This window comes from Nothoprocta perdicaria, unplaced genomic scaffold, assembly GCF_003342845.1.
Source record: "Nothoprocta perdicaria isolate Ctin4 unplaced genomic scaffold, notPer1 scaffold_143, whole genome shotgun sequence".
In the NCBI taxonomy this organism is placed as follows: domain Eukaryota; kingdom Metazoa; phylum Chordata; class Aves; order Tinamiformes; family Tinamidae; genus Nothoprocta; species Nothoprocta perdicaria.
In genome coordinates, this window is record NW_020454572.1 from 1184397 (window position 1) to 1205557 (window position 21161).

General features: G+C 60.2%; 1 protein-coding gene across 1 annotated transcript in view; it reads left to right on the forward strand.

The window, feature by feature from the left end:
- The window catches only part of VAC14 (Vac14, PIKFYVE complex component), a 60173-nt gene extending 39597 nt beyond the window's left edge, over positions 1 to 20576 (forward strand). The window contains exons 15-19 of the mRNA XM_026034341.1: positions 11692 to 11866; positions 14143 to 14261; positions 15893 to 15972; positions 18800 to 18950; positions 20414 to 20576. Of these exons, the coding sequence (XP_025890126.1) occupies positions 11692 to 11866; positions 14143 to 14261; positions 15893 to 15972; positions 18800 to 18950; positions 20414 to 20576 (688 nt within the window). The remainder of the gene's footprint in view (positions 1 to 11691; positions 11867 to 14142; positions 14262 to 15892; positions 15973 to 18799; positions 18951 to 20413) is intronic.
- Positions 20577 to 21161: the final 585 nt, after the last annotated feature.

A 21161-nucleotide genomic window follows, 5' to 3' on the forward strand; every position in this document is an offset into this window, starting at 1 on the left:
AAAAAAAAAAAAGGAAATTGAGGCCTTTTACTCAGCAGAGAGCTCAACTCGGGCGCCGTCCAAGCAGCTGTGAGTGTTACAAGGGAAGCTTCTGTGTCGGGAGGCAACGGGGCTGCGAAAACCCGCGGCGCTGCCTGCCAGGACGCTCCCTGGCCGCCTGCCCTTTCGCTTTAATGAACTGTGCTCTTCCCCTCCTCCCTTGTCGCTGCGCAGAGCCGGGTGAGCRGAGGAAGCCCCGGGCTTTTGGGGGGGGTTGTTTGCTTGTTTTGCCCTCTTTTTTGCTCCCGCTTTGGAAGCGGGAGGCAACGGTCGCTGCCTGCGGAGCCACCAGGCTGGTGCTGCAGGGGATGCCCTGGAAAAGCCTCTGCAAGATGAGAAGGAAGCCGAGGCCCTTGGCTGGGAACAGGCCCGTTTCCTTGCTCTTATGCCCCCTGGGAGCTCCTCTCCCTGTCCCATGGATGGCCTTGGGCGACTCCTCTTGGCCCTAGAGGGATTCTGACCATTCCAGCTGTCCACCTTTGGTGGATTATATTCCGAGCAGGCATCAGGAGCTCTTCAAAGGCTCGATCCTGCACACCGCAGCACCTGAGCCCTCCAGGAGAGAGGTGCCGCAGGGCACCGGCAGCGGCRCTTCCATGCCCGGCTCTCCCGCATCCTCCACGGTGCCTCGGAGCACACGCGGGTGTTCGGAAGCTCTCGCTCAGCAGCCTCATGGCAGTCCCTGGCTGTCCCTTAACCCCGAGCATCTGCCCAGGGACCTTCCCAGCAGGAAGCGGGAAGGAGCTGAGCATCCTACCCACTCCAGGACCCCGGTTGCTTGGAGCTGCCCACAGGAAGAGTCGCAGCCGGGATGCTAAATATGAGCTTCCCTGGAGCCAGAGTTCCTCGTACGCAAGCAGGGATCCCWCAGGATTTGGAGGCTCTGCTCGTGTTCTCCTCTCTCCCTTACACCGTCTCAGCTCATTAGCCACCGGGGAGCGAGGAGCGGCGTGGGAGAGACCAAACAGTGCCCGTTTTGCTGTCTCTCTGGCAGCAGAGCTTGCGCAGGATCATCCCCTGAGGAAAGCCTCAAGGCAGAGCCGAGCGAGGGTTTCGCATCCTGCCACTCTCCTCCAGGTCTGCCAGCCCTGGCTGCTCTGSAGCATCTCCCAGCCCCTAACTCGCAGCTGGAGACGCTGCAGAGCCGTTCGCGGGCGCGGGAGGCCAGTTCCGAGGATGCTCCAGCCTTTCCCAGAGGTCTCACCCAAAGGCTGCAGCTCGACCCAGGGCCAGGCGCTCCTCCTGGTGCTCCGTGCTGCCCTCTGCGCTTCCTTGCTGCACACCGAGCCCCGCTGCAGCGGGGCGAGTGCTGCAAGAGCAACCTGGAACACTTAAACCGCAGCACGAGCGGGTGCAATTTTTCACCTTGCGTGGGTTGCAGCATGCAGCCTCCTGGCATGGAATTGCTCGCGGATATCTCATTTTTCTCCTCCCTTAAATTTGCTCCAGCACCCGATCTGCTTCTCCCCGCTCCTGCTGCTCCTGTGCTCCCTTCCCCCCAAGTCGCGCGCGGATTAGGGCCGCGCACGGGCTTGTCCGGAGCGCTCCGCTCCAGCCTAGCAGGACGCGGGCGGGTAGTCGAGCGGGCTCAGCGTTGCCGTGATCAGACCTTAAGCAGGATTGGAGGAAAACCCCTTCCCCCCGGGTTCCCATGGGAAGCCGCACCAGTTCACGGGGTGGCCCGTGAGGAGAAGGAGCCAGTCAGTGCTGGAGACAGCAATGGGAAAGCGAAGCCGCTGAATGGGGGAGGGATTGCAGGAGTTGARCGAATGCTGGAAAATCCAGGAAAACTCCCATTTGCCGGGGCGGATAAGGAAAGGAGCTTGCGAGGCGTGTCCCGGTGGGAGAGGATGGGACACCCGGAAGGGGCTGGTAGCCCAAGGGACAACATGCAGGACAACATCCGCGCTCGGCCCCGTCCAACTGCAGCTTTCGCCTCTGCTCCGAGCGCTGACGACGGCTCCCGGTGCTCTGCGAGCTGCATCGGCCTCTCCCGGCGCTTGTCGCCGGCGCTCCGAGCCCGCTCCTTTAACCTATTTTATTTGCAGGGAGAAGAAATGATAGGGGTGGAAATAAGACGCTTGTCAGTTTTCCTGAAAATTAGGCCACAGCTGTCAGCCTGCAAGGGAAGCGCATGGCGCAGAGCAAGGAGCTTCGGAGAGCTGCTGTTGCTTTGCACATCTCCCCTCCCATCCCCCTGCCCTTCAGCCCCTTAAAAATAGATAAGGGTTGCGTGCCTTCGAGTGGAAGATGAGGAGGAGCATCTCGCAGCAGTAACTTGCATTGTGCAGCCTTCACCACGCGTCGAGCCCTTTCACAGAGCCCCTTTGGGCTCAGGCGGGTGCTCTGGCGAGCTGGGGTGCGTGTGAGTCACCCCTGCTCGCGCAGGGAGCTGGGTGGGAGCCAGGGTTTCTGCTCTCGCAGGCACATGTCGCCGCAGCCGCCGTTTCAGCCCTGGCAGGCACAGGCGGGCCCGGGCCTTGGACCTCGGCCTCGCTGAGGCCACTGCTGCGAATGCTCTGGCCTCCCTGCATCGGCTGTCACCTTTAGTGGCAGCGGGACTCGCGAGGCAACAAGCAAGAGCAAGCTCTGCAGAGAGGGACCTGGGAGTCCTGGTTGACCATAAGGCAGCAGAGCCCTTGTGGMCAAGGAGGCCAATGGGCTCCTGGCTGCATCAGGAGGAGATTGCCAGCAGGTCAAGGGAGGGGATCCTGCCCCTCTGCTCCACTCTGGGGAGGCCAAACCTGGAGCATTGGAGGCAGCTCTGGGCTCCCCAGGACAAGAGGGACGTGGAGCTTCTCSAGAGGGTCCAGCGGTCCAGATGGTCCAGACCATCAGTAGGTCCAGACTGAGTGAGTTGGGCCTGTTTTCTCTGGAGAAGAGAAGGCTGAGGTGGGATCTAATTAATGTGTGTAAGKACATGAAGGGGGAATGTAGGGAGGAAGGGGCCAAGCTCTTCTCGGTGGTGGCCAGTGATAGAACAAAGGGCATGGGGTGTAAGTTGAAAGCCTGGCAGTTCCATCTCCATGTGAGGAGGAACTTCTTGACAGTGAGGGTTCCAGAGCCCTGGCACAGGCTGCCCAGGGAGGTTGCGGAGTCTCCTTCTCTGGAGGKCTTCCAAACCCGCCTGGATGCCACCCTGTGCCACATGCTTTAGGTGACCCTGCGTGTGCAGGGGGTTTGGACTAGATGACCTTTGAGGTCCCTTCCAACCTCAAGCATTCTGGGATTCTGTGTGATTCCGAGCTTTCCTTACTCATGGTAGGTGCCATGGGTCGCCACTGGGACCTGCTCTTGCTGTCCCTCTTCTCAGCGAGCACGTTAGAGAGCCCAGTGCTCCTGTGAACATGAGCCTGCCCTCTCTTCTGGGGATGAATCCTGCTGCCCAGTTTGCAGTCAAGTAACTGCTCGGTGCAGAATTCAGAGAGGGCGTCTCTCCGGCTCGATGGTTTTTCTTGCTTTTCAGGAGGATCCAGGGGCTCACAGCTGCCCATTTTCCAGGTGAGCCTGCTTTAGGTGCCTGRCTATTCCTACAGCATCTTGGAAGAGTTGTAGGTCGCTGTGTGTTTGCAGCAGGGTAGGTCCGTTCCTGAGTGTCTGCAAGGTTCCTCAAGCACCTGCTCCTGGGGCACGTTCTCTTGGTTGGCAGGAGGCTGATTCTGAATGTGTCTGCTAGGCTCAGCCTTGGAGTGACCGTCACGTTTGTCTGTGTTACAGTTGTCCTAAGGGTCCAGTGGTGTCTGGGGCTGAGGGGCCATTAAGTTTCCAGATTTAGATACCTTCCATCTTCTATCTGCRAAGATACAGACAGCTGGCAGTGTGCGGCTGACAAAATCCCTTCTCATCAGTACAGGGCCATTTCCCTCCACTATTCCRCACGGAGCTGTGGCTGTTTTGCTCCTCACATGAGTACCGGAAGGTACCTGCTGTGTAAAATAAGGCTGGTTCCTTGGAAGGGTGCTCTCTTAGGCAAAAACAAGGCATGAGCTTGGGACTCCCTGCTGTTCCTTGCAGAAACCCTCCCATGAGGGCTTTCACCAGCACCCCGAGAGTTTCTAGGCTGCTGCCTGGTTTTAGCCCTTTGGCACCTTCAGCTCCTTCCAGTCCTAAAGATGAAATGAGGCCACACGCTCTCCGCGTGCTTGGCATCTTCCTCAGYGCGCGGCCTGCGGGCAGTGAGGCCGGGCCGCCCTCGTGCCCTGCGTGTGCGGCCGCCGCGGTGCCCACGGGAGCTGACCCGCTTCAGCTGTGCTCACCACGACACGCCAGTTTTCCGCCCCACGGGCGCAAGCGGGAAGGGTTTTTTTGGGAACGAGGCGGTCCTCGGAGAGCTCGGCAAGGAGAGYGTCTCGCAGAAGCTGTTTCAGCTGTAACCTTAGCCTCTCTCTTGCTCCACGCGGAGGTTTCAGGGCAGCACTCTCCGCTCCGGCCGGTGTCTCTATCTCTCCGGATCACAGAATCCCAGAATGGTTGAGGTTGGAAAGGATCTCTAGAGATCATCTAGTCCAACCTTCCTGCACCAGCAGGGACACCCAGAGCGTGTGGCACAGGGCGGCATYSAGGCGGGTTTGGAAGATCTCCAGAGAAGGAGCCTCCACAACCTCCCTGGGCAGCCTGTGCCAGGGCTCTGGCACCCTCACAGTCAAGTCCTTCCTCACATGRACATGGAACTGCCTGTGTTGCAGCTTGCACYCAYTRCCCCTTGTCCTGTCACTGGCCACCACTGAGAAGAGCTTGGCCCCTTCCTCCCTACATTCCCCCTTCATGAACTTATCCATATTAATCAGATCCCCTCCCAGCCTTCTCTTCTCCAAGCCAAACAGGCCCAACTCACTCAGTCTCTCCTCATGTTGTTTAGGGATGCTCCAGCCCCTTCATCATCTTGGTTGCCCTGAACAAGATGCCTCTGCAAGGGCTGGGCTGCTGCAGCTGTTCTTTACGAGCGAGCCGAAGCACAGCGGGTTGGAGCACGACCCTGCCCGCGCCGACAGCCGCCCTCAGACCGCCGGAGTGTGATCTGGGCATGGCTGAGCCATCCCTGAGGGAGAGCGAGCAGATCCAAGCACGTTAAGCGTGAAGGGAGGCTGGATTTAGCCCACTTTCCGTAGGAAATCAGGATTATGCAATCACACTGTGGGCTTCTTCAGCCTTCTCCTTCCCAGGAGTAACTCTCGACTGTGCTGGCTCCAATCAAGGCCGGCCTTGGGAGCATCCGAGGGACTCGGCTTCTCCGAGTGAATGACTTAACATGCRAACACGGGGTCAGCCCCACTGCAGGGCTATGCTCCCCCTGTCATTTCTGTCCCTCTGTCATCTCTGGGTGATCTCCTGCCTTTTGGGGGATCTCCCAATCCATGGGCTGACAGCAGGGAAAGGCTTCCTGCTCCCATCTTTCTTAACGCTTAAGGTAGTGGTGGGGATTCTTCCAACCAGGCATGCCCAAAATATAGAGGAAACAAGAGAGCACAGTGCCCAGGCAAGGGGCAGGGGCCTGTGGGACAGTGACGTGAGCCCGGTGGCACCTCCCTGTGGGTTTGGCCACAGGTGGCCACTGTAGCCTTGCCCTTTCTGCCCAAAAGAGGGGAGTTTTGGCTGCTGCGGGGAGGCTCAGACTGGCAGAGGCTGCGCTTGGACATCTCCATCTGCTGCTCTCGGCTGTGCGCTGGGACCGCTGGGAATCTCTGGGGAAGAGAAGGCTGAGAGGGGATCTGATAACATGTACCTGAAGAGGGAATGTAGGGAGGAAGGGGCCAAGCTCTTCTCAGTGGTGGCCAGTGCCMGGACAAGGGGTAATGGGTGTAAGTTGAAACCCAGGCAGTTCTATCTCCATGTGAGGAGGAACTTCTTGGCTGTGAGCGTGCCAGAGCCCTGGAGTCTCCTTCTCTGGAGGTCTTCCAAACCCGCCTGGGTGCCACCYTGTGCCCCGTGCTCTGGGTGTCCCTGCTTGAGCAGGAAGGCTGGACTAGGTGATCTATAGAGGTCCCTTCCAACCTCAACCACTCTGGGATTCTGTGATCTCTGCAGAGCGCGTTACGGAGGAGATGGCAGCGGCGCCAGCAGCACTTGCCGTGTGAGCRGCTTCTCCATAGCAGACATTCCGTGGGAGGATTTTCTTGTTGGCGCCGAACTGCTCTGCCCCTTCTCCTTTGCGAGCGAGACTGTCTCGGAGGTTGTCTTGGGCTCCTGGAGAGCCGGTGCGTGCACACAGGGGCAGAGCGGGTCCTGCTCCCAGGTCACTGGTGCTCTGGAAACACCTGGAGAGCCCATGGAGAGCAGGGGGGCTTGTTCACCAGGGAGCCCTACCCGCAGGGCTCRGCCTCGTGTGACTGCTTGCACATCACAGGGAACAAACGGGTAACGCAGCGATGGCAAAGGCAGCTCTGCCATTCGTAGCTGAGCCCAACGCTCGCCCCATAAAGTAGGGCTTCCAAAAATGCCCTCGCTGTTCCCGGGGATCAGCTCGCTTTGATTCAACGTTCTTGTTCTTGGTTGACCTGACATCTTGGAGAGACGGACTTGAGGTGTGAAAAGCCTGAGAGCTTCAATGGAAGGACATGAAGAAGTCCAAAAAAGCGCCCTGAGGAGGAGGGACCTGGCGTGAGTCTTCACATTGTCCTTCTGGTGTCATGGGTGACTTGGGCAAGCAGCACRGTCACGCAGGGAGAGCTTCCAGCTCCACAACTGCCCCGCTGTAGGACTTGGTGACGTTCCCAGATGCCATTCCGGATGCAAGAGCTCCTGAGGCAACCTCTGCTTCATCGCCCCTCCTGCTCTCCATGCCTTGCCCTGTGCAACTCGTCCRTCTGCTCGCAGCTCCGGGGCCCGTTCCCACCTCCTGGGCCGAGGCAACTGGYGCAGCTTTGGGCTCAGCGGGCCTCCCTCGGCCCCGGTAGGCAGGAGYACCCRGCACGCAGCACCCAGGGCTCCTTTRGGGCAGGGGCTTTTGTTTCAACACCCATTGGCACCTGCAGAGGGAAGTGGGGAGGCCAAGAGCCCCCCTCCTCGCAGCCCTGTCTCTGCAGAAGGAAATCCTCTCTGCAAAACTTGCAAAGTGCTTTGAAATCCCRTGCATTAAACTATGAATTTTTTAAAGCAGGAGCTGCCGCTGTCGCCATGGTTTCCGTGGCCCCGAGGCACACGCTTCCCAGCCCCGATTCGGGAAAAATGGAGCGCTGGGAGTTATGTTTTTTTCACTGCGGTGGGGAAGGAGGAAGCAGGGGGGGAATTGCATCCTCCCTGCATTGCTGCTCTCCCCTCTTTCTCCCCTCCCCTGCCCGGCCTAATTTTATCTGGGCTCTGAAGGCTGCTTCCTCTGCAAATTCCTAACGGATCCCAGCTGTTGAGGCAGCCGCGGATGCTGTTTTCCTGACAGGATGGCTCCGGGGGGGAGCCGGAGCTGCCGTGCTCCGCGTTGGGCGCCCAAGTCAAGCCGGGGCAGCCGGCACTGGGAGGAAAGGGCAGGAGGCTCCCGTGGGGAGGAAGAGGGGGCCAAAAGGGAGAGAAGAAGAGGAAAAGGGAGCACCGGAAGAGGAGGGTGGGGGAGGAAGCAGAGCAGGGCGCTGCCCTTCTCCGCATGGGAGCCTTCCTCACCAGAGCCTTCCTCGCCGGCTCCGCACGGAGCAAGTGGGGCTTGGACACATAGTGGCCGCCAGGCTGGGGCGTCTCCAGCCACCCTTGCTCCAAGTGGGGCAAGAAATGCCGCTGCCTTTATATAAACTGCTAATAAAAGCAATTCCCGGGGGCCGAAGCGGTTAACGCGTCTCGTGTTTGGATTAGCCCCGTTTCCAGGCGTTGCGCTGGCCGGGAGGGAACTTGGGTGCTGTCCTTAATTGGAGATGTGGCTCTGTGCTCCGCGCTCCAGCCCAGCCCGGGAGCTGCTCGGTCGTGGCGGCAGCACGGGGAGGACGGCACGTGGAGGTGGCCCCCAATGGCCATGAGCTCCCCAGGGCACGCGGGGCCTCCTTGCTGCCCCTCAGCCTGTAGCTCTTGGGCTGAGGTTGTCCTTGGTTCTGGCACGCTCTCCCACAGCTCCCTTCCCTTTACCCGGGCTTTCTGCCTGACTCCTTCCACCCTCGAGCCCGGCTTGTTTCCTCCATCCTCTTCCTTCTTTGAGGAAGCGTCTGAGATGCTGCCCTTGGCATTGGCTGATGCTGGAGCATCCCACAKCACGCGGTGTCCCTGGAGGTGCTGGCCGGGTGCCTGGTCCCTCGGACGTCTGTGGCCCCGGCCTGTCCTCCTGGCTGCCAGGAGGCATCCTTCATTCCAGGGGCCTGGCTGTAGCCCTTGTCATCTGAACACTTAGGGTTGAGCGCGGCCTTCATGGGATCGAGCTTGTCTGGGTTGCGCACGCAGCGCGTCTAAATGTGGGCAACGGGGGGAAAAATCCTGCTCCTTGAGGCTCTCGATCCGCCCTTTCCCAGTGTTTGTGGGGAAGCGGTGACCATGGTGCTGTCCCCCGGGCTCCCTGCTCTAGCAGTCGTTGGGACAACGGGAGTTGGTTGCCATTCACTTRGCACCTCTGGAGGCCTGGTAACCTCCACACCTCATCGGGTTTGGCTGCAGAGCAGGGCAGCTACTGCTGCTGCCAGCGCCGCATCCCCTCTGCGTCACCTGGAGCTGCAGGTGGCCCTGGTGGCCCACGCGGATCCCTCGGGTGGCTTCAAAGCTGGGCGAGCCCGTTCAGTTTAAGGAGTTCACAGCCCCAGCGCACATCCCGCTGAGGTTGTTACCAGCAGGGATGAATTTGGGGCTGGAATTGGCAGGGTGGCCAGAGGAGAACAGCTTGCCCAGAGCCTGGTTGGTGCCGGGGGCTCATTCAGTAACAGCGACGTTGGGATTGGAGAGCAAACGGACAGACTGGAGCTTGCGCGAGCCCGTGCCCGGAGTCTCCTCCCTGGGCATCTCCAGCAGGTTCCTGACGCCGGCACYGTGGATGGTGCTGGATGATTCTCCAGAGCCCGGCCACCGCCAGGGCCACCCTGGCCCTTGAGCCCCTTCGGCGGAGGCCACTGGCATCTGGTGGCGTCTCGGCTGCCGTGCCATGAGCCAGCGGCACCTGTCCCCACCGTGCTGGCCTCGTGCTGATATAACGTGGGGCTGGGCATGGCGTGGGGGGCGACACCCGGAGCGGGGAGGAGGTTGGATGAGGGTCCTTGGGCACTGGGAGTTGAAGGGAGAGGCGGAGGTGGCCTGGCTGCACCTGGGCAGGCTCTTCCTTCCAGAGCTTTTTATTCCCCCCCATTCTGCAGGAGAGAACCCGGACCCGGCCCGGGCACCTCTGCTCCGTCCTCTCCCACCTCGCAGCCACATCCTGGTGGAAGAGGCTGGAGTACAGAGGGTGTAAAGCAAAGGTGGGTCTTGGCCAGGCCGGGGGATGTAGAGCTGCTCCTCTAACGCACGGTGGTGGTTTCTCATTTCCCAAGGCCTCCAAGAGCAGGGGGGGGGGAACAGAAATATATAAAAAAACCCTTCCTCACTAATCAAAACCAGGCCCGAAATTAGAAAGTGCTTTCTCTTCAGCGTCCTGCTTGCTGGGAACAAGGCATTAGCCAGCAAAATGTCAGGGCTGCTATTTATGGAAAAGGAGCCTGTGATTTTGGATCAAGGGGCGGCGGCGGAGGGAGCGAAATGGGGGCTGGACCAGAATATTTTCTTTAAAATGCCTGCTCGGGCGCGTGGGCGGCTGAGGGCAGCCTCGAAGGTCCCTGAAGTCCCTTGGAAGCTGCCTGTCTTGCGGAGCGCTTCCCAAGAAACTTCTTGCCAACGGGATTCTGGCTTGGCTTTGAGTTGCTACGGGCCCCTCGTTCCTGGGAGCTAGAAGAGAAACGCCCCCCCCACCCCGCAGCCTCATCCCCACTATCCCACACCCGCTGGGACGAGGGGACAAGGTCCCTCTCCGAGGCAGGAAGGACTGAGAGGGGGAAAGTTTCAGCCTGACCCTGCTCCGAGCATTGGACCGGGTGTCCCCGTCGCTCGTCCCGGAGMCAGGCGAGGGCTCCGGGGCAGCACTCCGAACACGGCCGCTTACATAAGAGCCGTTGGGATAAAGGAGCCGCTTCACGACCGCGTTCGAATGTGGCCCTTGACAAGCGCTGGGTTAGTTACATAACGCCCCGCACAGAGCATCCCATTGTGGGGCAGCTCCGGCGGCAGCCGCGGGGCCCCACGTCCCCTTCGGCTTCCACGGTCCTCCCGGTCTTCCCGGGCGATGCTCCCACGTGGCTTCTGCATGCAGGGGGAGCGCGGGACACCCCATCCCGGGCTGCATGGGTGCTGGCTGCTCCATAGGCTCCTGGGGCGGAGGCTGCGGAGCCCTGCAGGAAGCCGGCAGCTTCCTGGGAGCAGGGGTGTTCCACACGCTTCTGGAACYGGGGATGCCCCTGGTGCATGTGGAACATCCCAGGTTTTGGAGACCGCATCAGAGATGCCCACACTCAGGAGTGTGTAGACGCATGAGGATGCTGCCGAGGTCTGGAAGCTCTTCTCATCCCAGCTTCTTCCCCTATCCCAGTCAGGATGAACCCAGAGCMTTCTCCCTCGGGACTCTTCAGAGTGGAGGTGGTGGAGGAGCTGGATCTGCTTCCCCGGCCCCTTTGCCCACTGGCCTGAAGGGCTGCGCCCACAATGGGCAGCGGTTCAGGTGTCCTCAGACAAACCACCCCAAAACGCGGGAGCTCGGCAGCCGCGGCGGAGAAAAACAGGAAATGAGAAAATCCAAACAAGCGCGGAGGAAAATCTGGGTTTCGGTTTCTGCCTGAAGACCTTCCAAACTTGGAGGAGACCATTCCTGCAGCAGAGGGTTCCTACCACGACCTACCACGGCCCCGCAGCGTGGGCCCGTGGTTGTGTTCACGTGGCCTGCGTTGGGCACCGGTCTGGTGGTGCCCGTGACGGTCCTGGTGAGCAGAAACAGCAGGCGAGCATGGGCAGTAATGGCCCAAAAAGGTGTAGCAGGAAGAGACGCACGACAGGGGTTGCTTCGAGGCCTGGATCTGCGTTAGACTCTTCATCCTGTGAAAGGGAGCAGAGCAGATGACATTAGAGAGGACCGAAGGCCTCGTGGTGGCCTTGGGGGAACAAAAGTGCCTTTCAGCGGATCTGAGAGGCAGCAAATGAGGCATGGCCAAAGCGGAGACCTCTTCCAGGTTCAGCGGTTTGGACTCCGGAGCTCCTCGTCACGGGATTTCGTGGGGCCGGAGTGCGGAGGAGTTCAAAGAGCAAGAGGGGGGTTGTCCACGGAGCCACTGCTTCCAGAGGCCCCACATGGCTGGGGGCTGGCAGGGAGTATTCCCAAGGGATTGCTCGAGGTTGCACTTGGTGCTTCACGCTTCCTCCCTACTGACTTAGGGTGTCAGATGGACACTGGCCTCGCTGGACCTTCCAGTTTCATCCAGTGGCAGTTAGTAAGGGACACGGTTCCCCTTTTGGCTGTGTCCACGTTGGAATATCTGTACTTTATATATGCAGAGCGGATCCTGCCCTGTAACAGCTGCACTCTGATGCCGGTGTGCGAGTTTTTCCAATCTCCGATGTCCCCATGTTTAGCATGCATGAACCTTGCTGCCGGATGTGTGGTCTCTGCTTCTCAATTGCAGTAAATAACCATCCCCCTCTCTTTTTTTTCCCTTTTTTTCTATTCTCTGTAATCCACAGGCAGCTCTGTCTGCTTCTAAATGCAGAAAACATCTTCCACTCCATGGCAGACATACTGCTCCGTGAGGAGGACCTCAAGTTCGCCTCCACCATGGTCCATACGCTGAACACCATCCTGCTGACTTCCTCCGAGCTTTTCCAGCTGAGGAATCAACTGAAGGACCTGAAGACCCAGGTGTGGGGAGTGGGAATGCTCTCCGTGAGGGTGGCAGGGACCTGAAGGAAGCCTGGGACTGAGCCCTGCCACAGGCTGCCCAGGGAGGCTGTGGAGTCTCCTTCTCTGGAGGTCCTCAAAACTCGCCTGGATGCAGCCTGAGCCTCACTTGCCTGAAGCTGTTCTGGGTGTCCCTACTGGAGCAGGGGGATTGGACTAGATGATCTCTAGGGGTCCCTTCCAAGCTTAACCACTCTGTGATTCTGTGATTTTGCTGCTTAGTCCCTGGCTGATCTCCCCAACTCGCCTTGGGCTAACTCCTTCATTCCCKCTGTCTTCCTACAGGAGGAGAAGGGCAATTTTCACCTCCTCTCCACCTGGATTGCAGAAGTGCAAACTTAGGGGTGTTTTTTTTTTCTGTTTCCTATGGCCATTTCCTGGCRCTCTCCAAAGAGTTCTTCCAAAGGCTTCCAAGCGTTCGCTGCAGCTGGGCCTGGTGGCGGCAGGCGCAGCGGATGCGGAAGCCAACGTGCTGTAGTTAAGACTCAGGCTTCCTGGACCTGACCCCAGCGTTTCCCTGGCCTGGTCGCTTAAGAGGAGGCCAGGGCAAGGGCCTCTCTCGAATGAGTTCGTGGTTTGCTCAAGCTTGGGTRGAGAGCTGAGGCTTCATGTGCCGCAGGGTCCGGCATGGGAAGCTGTCCGTGTGCCGAGCACCTGGCCCCCAGGGGCTGAAGGAAGGACTTTTCTCTGCCATATTTCTTRGATCAACACTTAGCTAGTGCTTTCTTAAAGAACACTGGCTCTGGAGAGGCCAAGCCTGTTCAGCAGTCCATTCCTGTGCTCCAGCAGCCACCCTCCCAGGAGCTTCTCCTGCACGAGAAACCTAAGCCTTAATCATTAGCAGCCCTGAAATACCCAGTTTTCGAGTTTTCCAGCCACTCTCCGTGGGGGAGAGTGCAGCGACTGAGGACCAGAGCCTTTGGAGACTAAAGGCCACATCACTGCAGGAGCAGAGCACTGACTGGTGGATGGTTCATCCGGACTTCATTTCGAATGCTCCTTGCTTTCCTCTGCTGTTTCTCTATGCTGCAGCTCTTCCAAACGAAGCAACATCTTCCTCCTTCTTTCCAGAACAGCTGCCTGGTCCCTTTGTGTCCTGACTTGTAGCAGTGTTTCCAAGMTCCTTTGCAGGGACAGAATAGCTCCATTTTACAGGTGGGAAACTGAGACAGAGAGCTTAGCTGAAGCTGCTTAGAAACCAAGTTGGGCTGCTGTTCCCCAGAGTCCTGGTCCGACTCTTGGCCRAGATACAAGTTCTGTGAGTGCCGTGAGAGCCGGTGCTCCCTGAGGAGCCTGAGGACAGCGYGTGAAGGCAAGCAGGAGGGCTTGAGGGGCCCTAGGAGGCCCCATCCAACACTGCTTCCCGCTCCTTGCTGCCCTGCTGCGCCAGAGAGCAGCCCTTGGGTCAGGCAGTCACAAAGTCCTCGTGTTCTCGCAGCTCCTACGTGGCCACCCGAGCCCTCCAGCAGCTGCCGCCTCGCTCCCARGCTCACTAGGAGACAGGTGACAGCAGGCAAGTTCCCCGCAAAGCCCTCATGGTCCCTCAGCTGTTGATCCTTGGAAAACGCTTGCCGTGCTTCCAGAGCAGCTGTCCCGGCGCTGGGATCTGGGTGAGGCACAGAGAGGGAGACAGGCTTTCCCGGTGGGTGCTGCATGCCWTGTGCTGAAGGCCAGTGATTGCAGTGGCTCCTTGCCTAACCGCAGCCCTCCAGCCTGCTGTCTTGGTGGCCCTGCGTGGTTTAGTGAGTGCACCTTCAGACCTGTTGGTCGGAGATTGTATCTCCCGGTGAGTCCATGCAGCCCACGTCAGGATTTGGGAGCTGTGYCACTGTCTTGCACCTAAAATTGAGTCAAAAGCAGTGCTGCTTGGGCTTCTCAGAGCTTTGAGCCGGGGGCTGCGAGGTGTCCCCAGGAGCAGATCCACCAGCAGCATGTCCAGCCGCCCCTCCCCTGCACACATGCGCCRCCGCTGTCATTTCTCCTGGATTTACCGGCAGATGTCCAGCCGCAGCAGCTGCCGTGTGGAATATGAAGGCAACTGTGGCCTCGGGTTGTGGCCAGCTTGTGTGTCACACAGAGCCTGCCTGAATATCCGATGTCGAGAAACGGCCTGTCATATCTTGACAAGGCTGGGACGGTGGCTTCCAAGGCTGGCACTGGGTGCCCGTGATGCCCGTGTGCCGGCGGCCCCTGCTCCAGCTGAAGACCTAACCCCTGGTTGCTTTCTCTTTCCCCAGGAGAGCCGTAACCTGTTCTGCTGCCTGTACCGTTCCTGGTGTCACAACCCCGTAACCACTGTGTCCCTGTGCTTCCTTACCCAAAACTACAAGCACGCCTACGACCTCATCCAGAAATTGTATCCTTTGTGGCTTCTGTGGGGCACTGGCGAGGAGGAGGAGGGCTGAGCCTGGAGGGAGCCCACAGACCGTGGAGACGAACCCGTACCCACCACGGGCTGCAGCTCGTGGCTCCCGTGGCCACCGCTCTCACAGGCCACTCAGGGTGGACTGGGGGCTCGGGAGCTTCCAGGTGAGGAGGAGGGARGAGGAAGGAGGAGCTTCCAGMTGTGGTTCAGGAGCAGCCCACTTCCGAAGGGTCAAAATTCTGTTGGGATGGCCCCGTGGGGCCCCGAGCTTTCCTGGCTGACCCCTCATGCTGCTGGGCTGGCTAGTRGCTCCTCGCTGGGCTGGCCCAGCTCTGCAGCCCATCATTACCAGGGCATGTCCCTCCGCCAGCAGCCTGATGACAGGACAGGACAGCGTTTCCTGGGCGCTGGCCAGATCTCCTTCCCTGCCATGGGGTTTTGCGGTGTAAAGAAGAGGCAAGCCTGCGCTGGCCTTGCTCTGCCCAAGAACGGCGCCAAAGGAGAGGCTATTTTGCAGCTCCTTCCTCCCAGGAACACGAGGGCTTTGGCCTCCTCGATCCATGTCCCGCAATGCATGTGGAGGACACGGCTTCTTTCCTTCTTTTCCACCTCGTTGTTTCCGTAAAGCCCCCGTCCTCCATGTGCTTCTTGGAGGCACCCCGGAGGTCCCCGAGGGTCTCCCCGCAGCTGCGCTTGGGCTGCCCACAGCCCTGCGTGATMTGAGCCACTTCCCACTGCACTCCTGGCTCCTTCCCCTCCGGAAGGAGGCTGGAGGCTTTCTGCCCTCAGCCCTTTTTGGGAGCCCCTTGGGTGCGCGTCCTTGCAGAGCGAGCGCGGGGAGGCCGCGGCGCCCGGTGTGGTTCCCGTGCAGCTCCGCTGACCTCACCGGTGAGGTGCAGCCTAATGATGATTTTTGTGTGCCAGCAAAATCTGAGCCTCCCTGAGCATATTTCCACACCAAGAAGCCTAATAACGCTCTCAGCTCCCCTCACCTAACGTCCACTGGTGTTTACCTTGGGGGACAGGAGCACTCTGCAGCAGTTTAGTACCATCCCCACGGGCCAGTGGCCTAAAAGCCAGCGCCTTCTCTCGCTTTTTCCTTCCGTTGCCACAATCTAGGAGACTCCCGCACTACAAAAGCCACTGCTGACTTGGAGGGCAGCCTGACTTTCTGCTCCCTCTGCCTGCCACATTTCGCCCTATCTGCAGACTGCCCCATAGACCTCTCCTCCCCGAGCTGGCTGTGCTGCTCTCTGCTGCAGGGCTGCTCCTTCCTCGCGTTGCCTCCGTGCGAGCCCCACATTCCCTGCCCGTGCAGTCCGGGAGCCGCGAGTCCCATGGAGGCTTTGGAAGAGCTGTCACCACGGGCTCGAGGGAACATTGGCCTGGATAATAAGCGAGAGATTAAGCCGCGGTGCTGGAGCCCCGGCACAAATCAGCTCCGTGCACATGGCTAAGCCGCTTCCCAGCCGCCCGCGTGCCGGGCAGCGGGGAGGACCCACGCTCAGGGTCCTGCCAGCGCTGCGTGGCACCGCCGGCGCGTGGGGCAGCTCGGAGACGGCGCTTTCCATTTGCAAAAGGCCCCCGTCCTCCAAGGTGGCGTCCTTAACAGCCGCGCGCAGCGGAGACCTGGAGGTCACCGTGGATTTCCTCACCGAGGTGGACAAGCTGGTGCAGCTCATCGAGTGCCCCATATTCACATGTAAGGCCCCACGCAAGCCTTCCTTTGGAGCGGCCGGCGAGCCGGGTGGGAGCTCGGGGAAGGGACGGCGAGCGCGCCTGGCATGCTGCCTTGCCGGGCCACCCCCGGCACGTCCCCCTCGCCGTGGCGCGAGTGGCAGCGCAGCGGCACGAATAAATAGAGCAGAAGTTATGAGACTTTTTGCTGTGAGCTGCGCCGCGGCCTCCGCGCGAGCTGCCTGGCACGCCGGTTGGCTGCGCAGGAGGCAGCTTGCCCCGAATATATAGGTTAACAGAGCGCGCGGCGTTGGCATGGAACAAAAGGATGGGAGAGGACAGGGGGAGTCTGGGCCTCCGCGTTGCCCGTGGGGCACGTGGAGGACATCAGCTGGAGGAAGCCGCTCAAGGCCCCGCGACGTAGATGCCTGGGGAATGTTGTAGGATTGGCAGCACAAGATGCCTTCTCTCCAAAGAGCGCAGCTCTCCTGGAAATGGAATAAGCCCTAAAAAATACGGAAATGTAACACAGCCRCCCGCTGCTCCACGAGCTGCTGGTGTCGGCCGAGGACTTGGGGACATAGAGCTATGGGGTGACCTTAGATTTGGGGTTTTCTCCTGGCAGCCAATGCCTTTGGTTGCCTCTTGGCCAAGGGGTTGAAGTGCTGAGCAGGCCCACGTGCTGATTTGGTCCTGAAACTGCTCCCTCGAGGCTGTGAGGTGGGCTGGACACTGAGGGCACCTGAAAATTTCCCATGAAGAGGACTATATGGCTCCAGGCTGGAAAGTATTTGGGGGAGGAGGACTAGAGTAGATGGGCAGTGGAAACATGGCCTGGTCTTTGGTCGTGTTTCCTCCWAGGGTGTTAGAGGACAGAGAAAACTCTGTGCCCTTAGGTGGCAGATCAGCCTTAGCAACGTGGAGTCCGTCTTTACTAGCCCATGATGTAGCAAAGGCAAAGGAGATGTTTTGATCTGCATCCCCTTTGCCACCTCTGATGATGGTGGTATCATTAGGGAAGGCTCCAACACTGGACACCACAATGTCCAACTGAATGTGCAGGAGCAAGGAGTGATAGCAACATCAGTCCTCTAGGAAGTGCTGGGATGCCATTGCAGATCTCCCTTTTTCCATGTGTCATCCCAAGGCTGACTTTCCCCCATGTGCATCTGGTCCCCTCCTGACTCAAGGCGTTGAATCACAGTGCTGGTTTTCTACAGCCCTGGGCTGTTCCTGGGAGGTTTCCACTCACCTCAGTGAGGAACCATGGTTCCAAGTGGTCCGTGTGGTGCCCTCTCTGCATAAGGGATAAAAAGGCTTCTGCAGAGCAGCCCATATGGACATGAGCCCTGCTGCAGAGAGGCACCAGAGGAGCTAATAAGAAGTGGGAGGTCAGCCTGGGCGATGGTGATGGTGGCTCTTGTGCAGCTTCACACGAAGCTGCGAAGCAGCAGCACTCAAGCCCTGCACCGTGCGACCTTTGAGTCTGGCCTTACTGTCCCCGCTCCACTTGGACGTTGAGCCCAGCCACGCTGGCTTGATGGGCAGTGTCACAGTGGGACTTCAGGCTGGCTGCTTTTCCCCGAAGGGAGGATTGGCATCAAGCCTTGGCATGAGGCCATGCTGGTGAACCTGAGCTTTGCGTTTCCTGAGGCGTCTGGACGGTGGCTCCTTTGCTCTAGGAGGCTCTGAAGCTGGGGCAAGAATAGAGATGTCCTCATGTGTCCCAGAGATCCCACAGAGATGCCCCATGTTATGTTTGATTGTCAGGGTCCTCAGGTGCCTGGGCAGCTGGCCAAGCCCTGGGTGTGTTCTCTCCTCAACCACGGCCAGACGGGAGAAATAGGGTTGTTCCACAGCCTACGTACAGGACTGGCTCGCTAGCCAAGAAGAGGGCAACCAGAGGGAGAGGGTCTTGGGGATGCAAATGGGAGTGAGGTAAGAGGAACTGGGTTACATTAAAGGACCTCCAAGCCAGGAGCAGCGGAAGCCTTTGGGGCACCAAGCAGTGGTGGACCCCAAGGGCCTGCCACCAGGACGGGGTGGCAGGAGCCGGTGGGAAGGGGGCCAAGGAAGGGAATTCAGCTTTGGCACCAAGCGGGGAGCCYTATCCTGACACGCTGCTTACTCAGCCTGACAAGGAAGACGCTCAGCTCTCCAGCTGCCCTGGTGTCTGCTGGGCTGGAATATGKCTCGGTTGTCTTTAGAAATACAGAAGAAGTCACCTCTCAAGCTGCCCTGMAAACATGCAGCTAAGATGGCTCCTAAAGGAAGGAAGTCAAGCTGCATCTCGTGACAGAGATAGCCAGGCGCTTCCAGCCCTGCCTACCCCAAGGGCTGGAGCAGGAACYTTGTTTTCCCTTTGGTGAGCAACACCGTGCTCAAGTGTGAGTTGCCATCAGGTGAGGAAGGTGCCCAGGAGGGGCTAGAAGGGGATCCCTTACAGCRTTACTGCCACAGGCAGGTGGAACACAGTCCTCTTGACATGCGCTGTTCCGGGCTTGTGGTTTGTTACCCGTGAGAAGCCGAGGAGCAATCTCATGTTGCCAATGTGTCCTTGGGTAGATAGCGGAGATCCCATGGCCTTGAGGCTCCAACATGAGCATCTTTTGCCCTGCCAAAGCAGAGATAGATTGAGGAATTGCCCTCTTTGCTGGCAGTGGCTGAGGAGAGGGGCTTGTTGGCGGTGGTGGAACACCGAGGCAGGTATGTGGACAGGGTTGGCTGGAGCAGCGCTGATGCCTGCCCAGGCCTCAAGGTCCTCTAGGACCATCCATACAGGTTGGGAAGCGCCTGCTCCTCCAGATGGAGGTGAAATGCCCTTTCACTGCCTCCTCGCCTTCCTCCTGCAGATCTTCGCCTGCAGCTGCTGGACGTGAAGAACAACCCCTACTTGATCAAGGCTCTCTACGGGCTGCTGATGCTGCTGCCCCAGAGCAGTGCCTTCCAGCTCCTCTCCCACCGGCTGCAGTGTGTGCCCAACCCCGAGCTCATGCAGACRGCGTAAGTCCCCACGGCAGCTTGGGCTGCGGCGCCAGGCTGGGGCCCGCGGGCCGCCCGCGCCACGTGGCCCCTTTGCGGACGCGGTGGCTCCTTGCCCCGTGTCCGTGAGCGCTCGCTTGGGTTTTTTTTTTTTTTTTTGTCTATATTTGGTAACCCTGGGAGGGCTGTGCCTCATCCACAGGCATTTGGCATCCGGGATGGAAAATTTCCCTTGTGGGGTCGCTATGGAAACGAGTGGAGCCATGAAGGAGGTTTGCGGAGAGAAGCGGCCGCGGCTCGCGGCGGTGGCTGCGGGGCGCTCGGCGCGCGGCCCCGGCGCTGCCGCGGGGGTGACGGGCTCCGCCCGCCTGGCCTCAGCCTCCCTGCCCCAAAAGGCACCGCTCGCCCCACGCGGGGCGGCTGTGGCGGTGGCTTTGCAAGGCCTCGGCCTCCCAGACACCACGCGCGCCCCAGGCTGCTCCAAAGGCTCCGTCTGCCCTTGGCACAGGGAAGGGTGCCCAAGCGTTGGCACAGGGAAGGGTGCCAAGCCGCCCTCCTCTGAACCAGGCCCCCCGGCGGGCTTGTATCCCCCACGGCCTCCCTGCTGGGCCCACAGCCCCACGCCCGCTCTCAGCAGGCACGAGGGGGAGCAGGATGCGCGCTCATTTGCCCCGTCCGGCCCTGTCCTCAGCGCTGCCAGCCGAGCTCGGAGCGCRCACGGAGCTGTCAGCCAGCCTGTGCATCTGATTAATGGTGACCTACATTCYTCTCCACGCTGGATTCGGCTTCCAGGACCGGCGAGCCCCGGCAGCCTCCTCTCCGCGGAGGACCGGGCGGTCGGGAACAAGCCGCCATGGGCACAAGCTGTGTTGTCCCCACGTGTCTGGCTCCCAGGGCGAGCGCCTATGCCAGCAGGGTTAAACCTTGGCATCCAGGCACTCTTCCTGATCCCCAGAGCCCTGTGTTGGAGCTCAACTTTCTTCTCTTCCTCCTCAGCCCTCTGACGGCCTCYGTGCGCACGTGTGCTCTGTGCTTGGTGCAAGGCTCTGCGGAGTGACTTCCGTCCCCAAAATGATCCTGCCAAAGGGAAACTCAGTCCCTCTCTGCTCTGCCAGGGGCGGAACCAGGCTCCTCCAGCTCCCAAATCCTTCCAGTCTCACAGAGAGAAGCCTCCTTGGAGGTTTGAGTGGGCCTCATCCCTGCTCAAGGGACAACCCTTAGGGTGGCCTCCATCGCTTCTTGGCCTCCTTGCTGGAAGGTTCCCAACTTGGCCTCCCCCAGCTTGGACATGGTTTGGGGGCACCAGTGCACCCTGGCACAGGGCTGGCACTGCCATTGCCCTCACCCACCCCCATGGAATTGGTTGCTTCATCACAGGCACCTTCCCCCCTGGCTYGGGCCCCCCAAGGACTGACACTGCCCGTAGCACAATGCCGGGAGCCCCGGCCTCCCCCCCCAGCTCACACTCCGTTTCCTCCTTGCAGGGAGGGCCCCAAGCCTAGCGCTGGCTCCAAGAGGTCAGTGGCGGCCAGCATCGACTACACGGAGCTGCTGCAGCACTTCGAGAAGGTGCAGAGCAAGCACCTGGAGGCCCGGCACCAGCGGGCCGGCCGCGGCGAGCAGCTGGAGCGGCGCGTCGTCCTCTGAGGCGCCCCGGAGACAGCGCCCTCGGGGCAGCAGGGACCAGGGCCCGGGACTCACTGCCGCGCCATCCCGGAGATGGAGGCGGTGGCATTCTCGGTAGCCGGAGCTGGGGCAGCACGCAGCGAGGGGCGCCTTCCCCTCGCCCCTGTGTGTGTGTGTGTGTGTGTGTGTGTGTGTGTGTGTGCACGGGGAGAGCCTGGGCTGTGCGCGGCGTGTCCGGAACAGGCGGCAAGCGGCGAGGAGGTGGCGACGCCGGCAGCTTTTCTTCTCGGGCGCCCGAGCAAGCCCAGCGCCCTCCACTTTGCTAATGCCTTCCCCGTGACCATCAGCTGAGCGCCGCACGGGCCCAAGGGCCGCGCCGCCCCTTGCCCGGCCCGGTGGCCCCCGGCCACCCCAGGGGAGCCCTCCCGGCCCCAGCGCTGGGGCAGCRACTCTCTGTTCCTCCCTTCAAGCTCCCTGTGCCCAAATAAAAGAGCGATGCAGAGCGARGCTGCCGCGTGTGCTCTTCCTCGCAGGCTCTTCCTCGAGGAGGCTTTGGCCGAGGTGAAGGCCGGGATTTAGGGTCCCGGTAGGGTCCTGAGGTAGGGT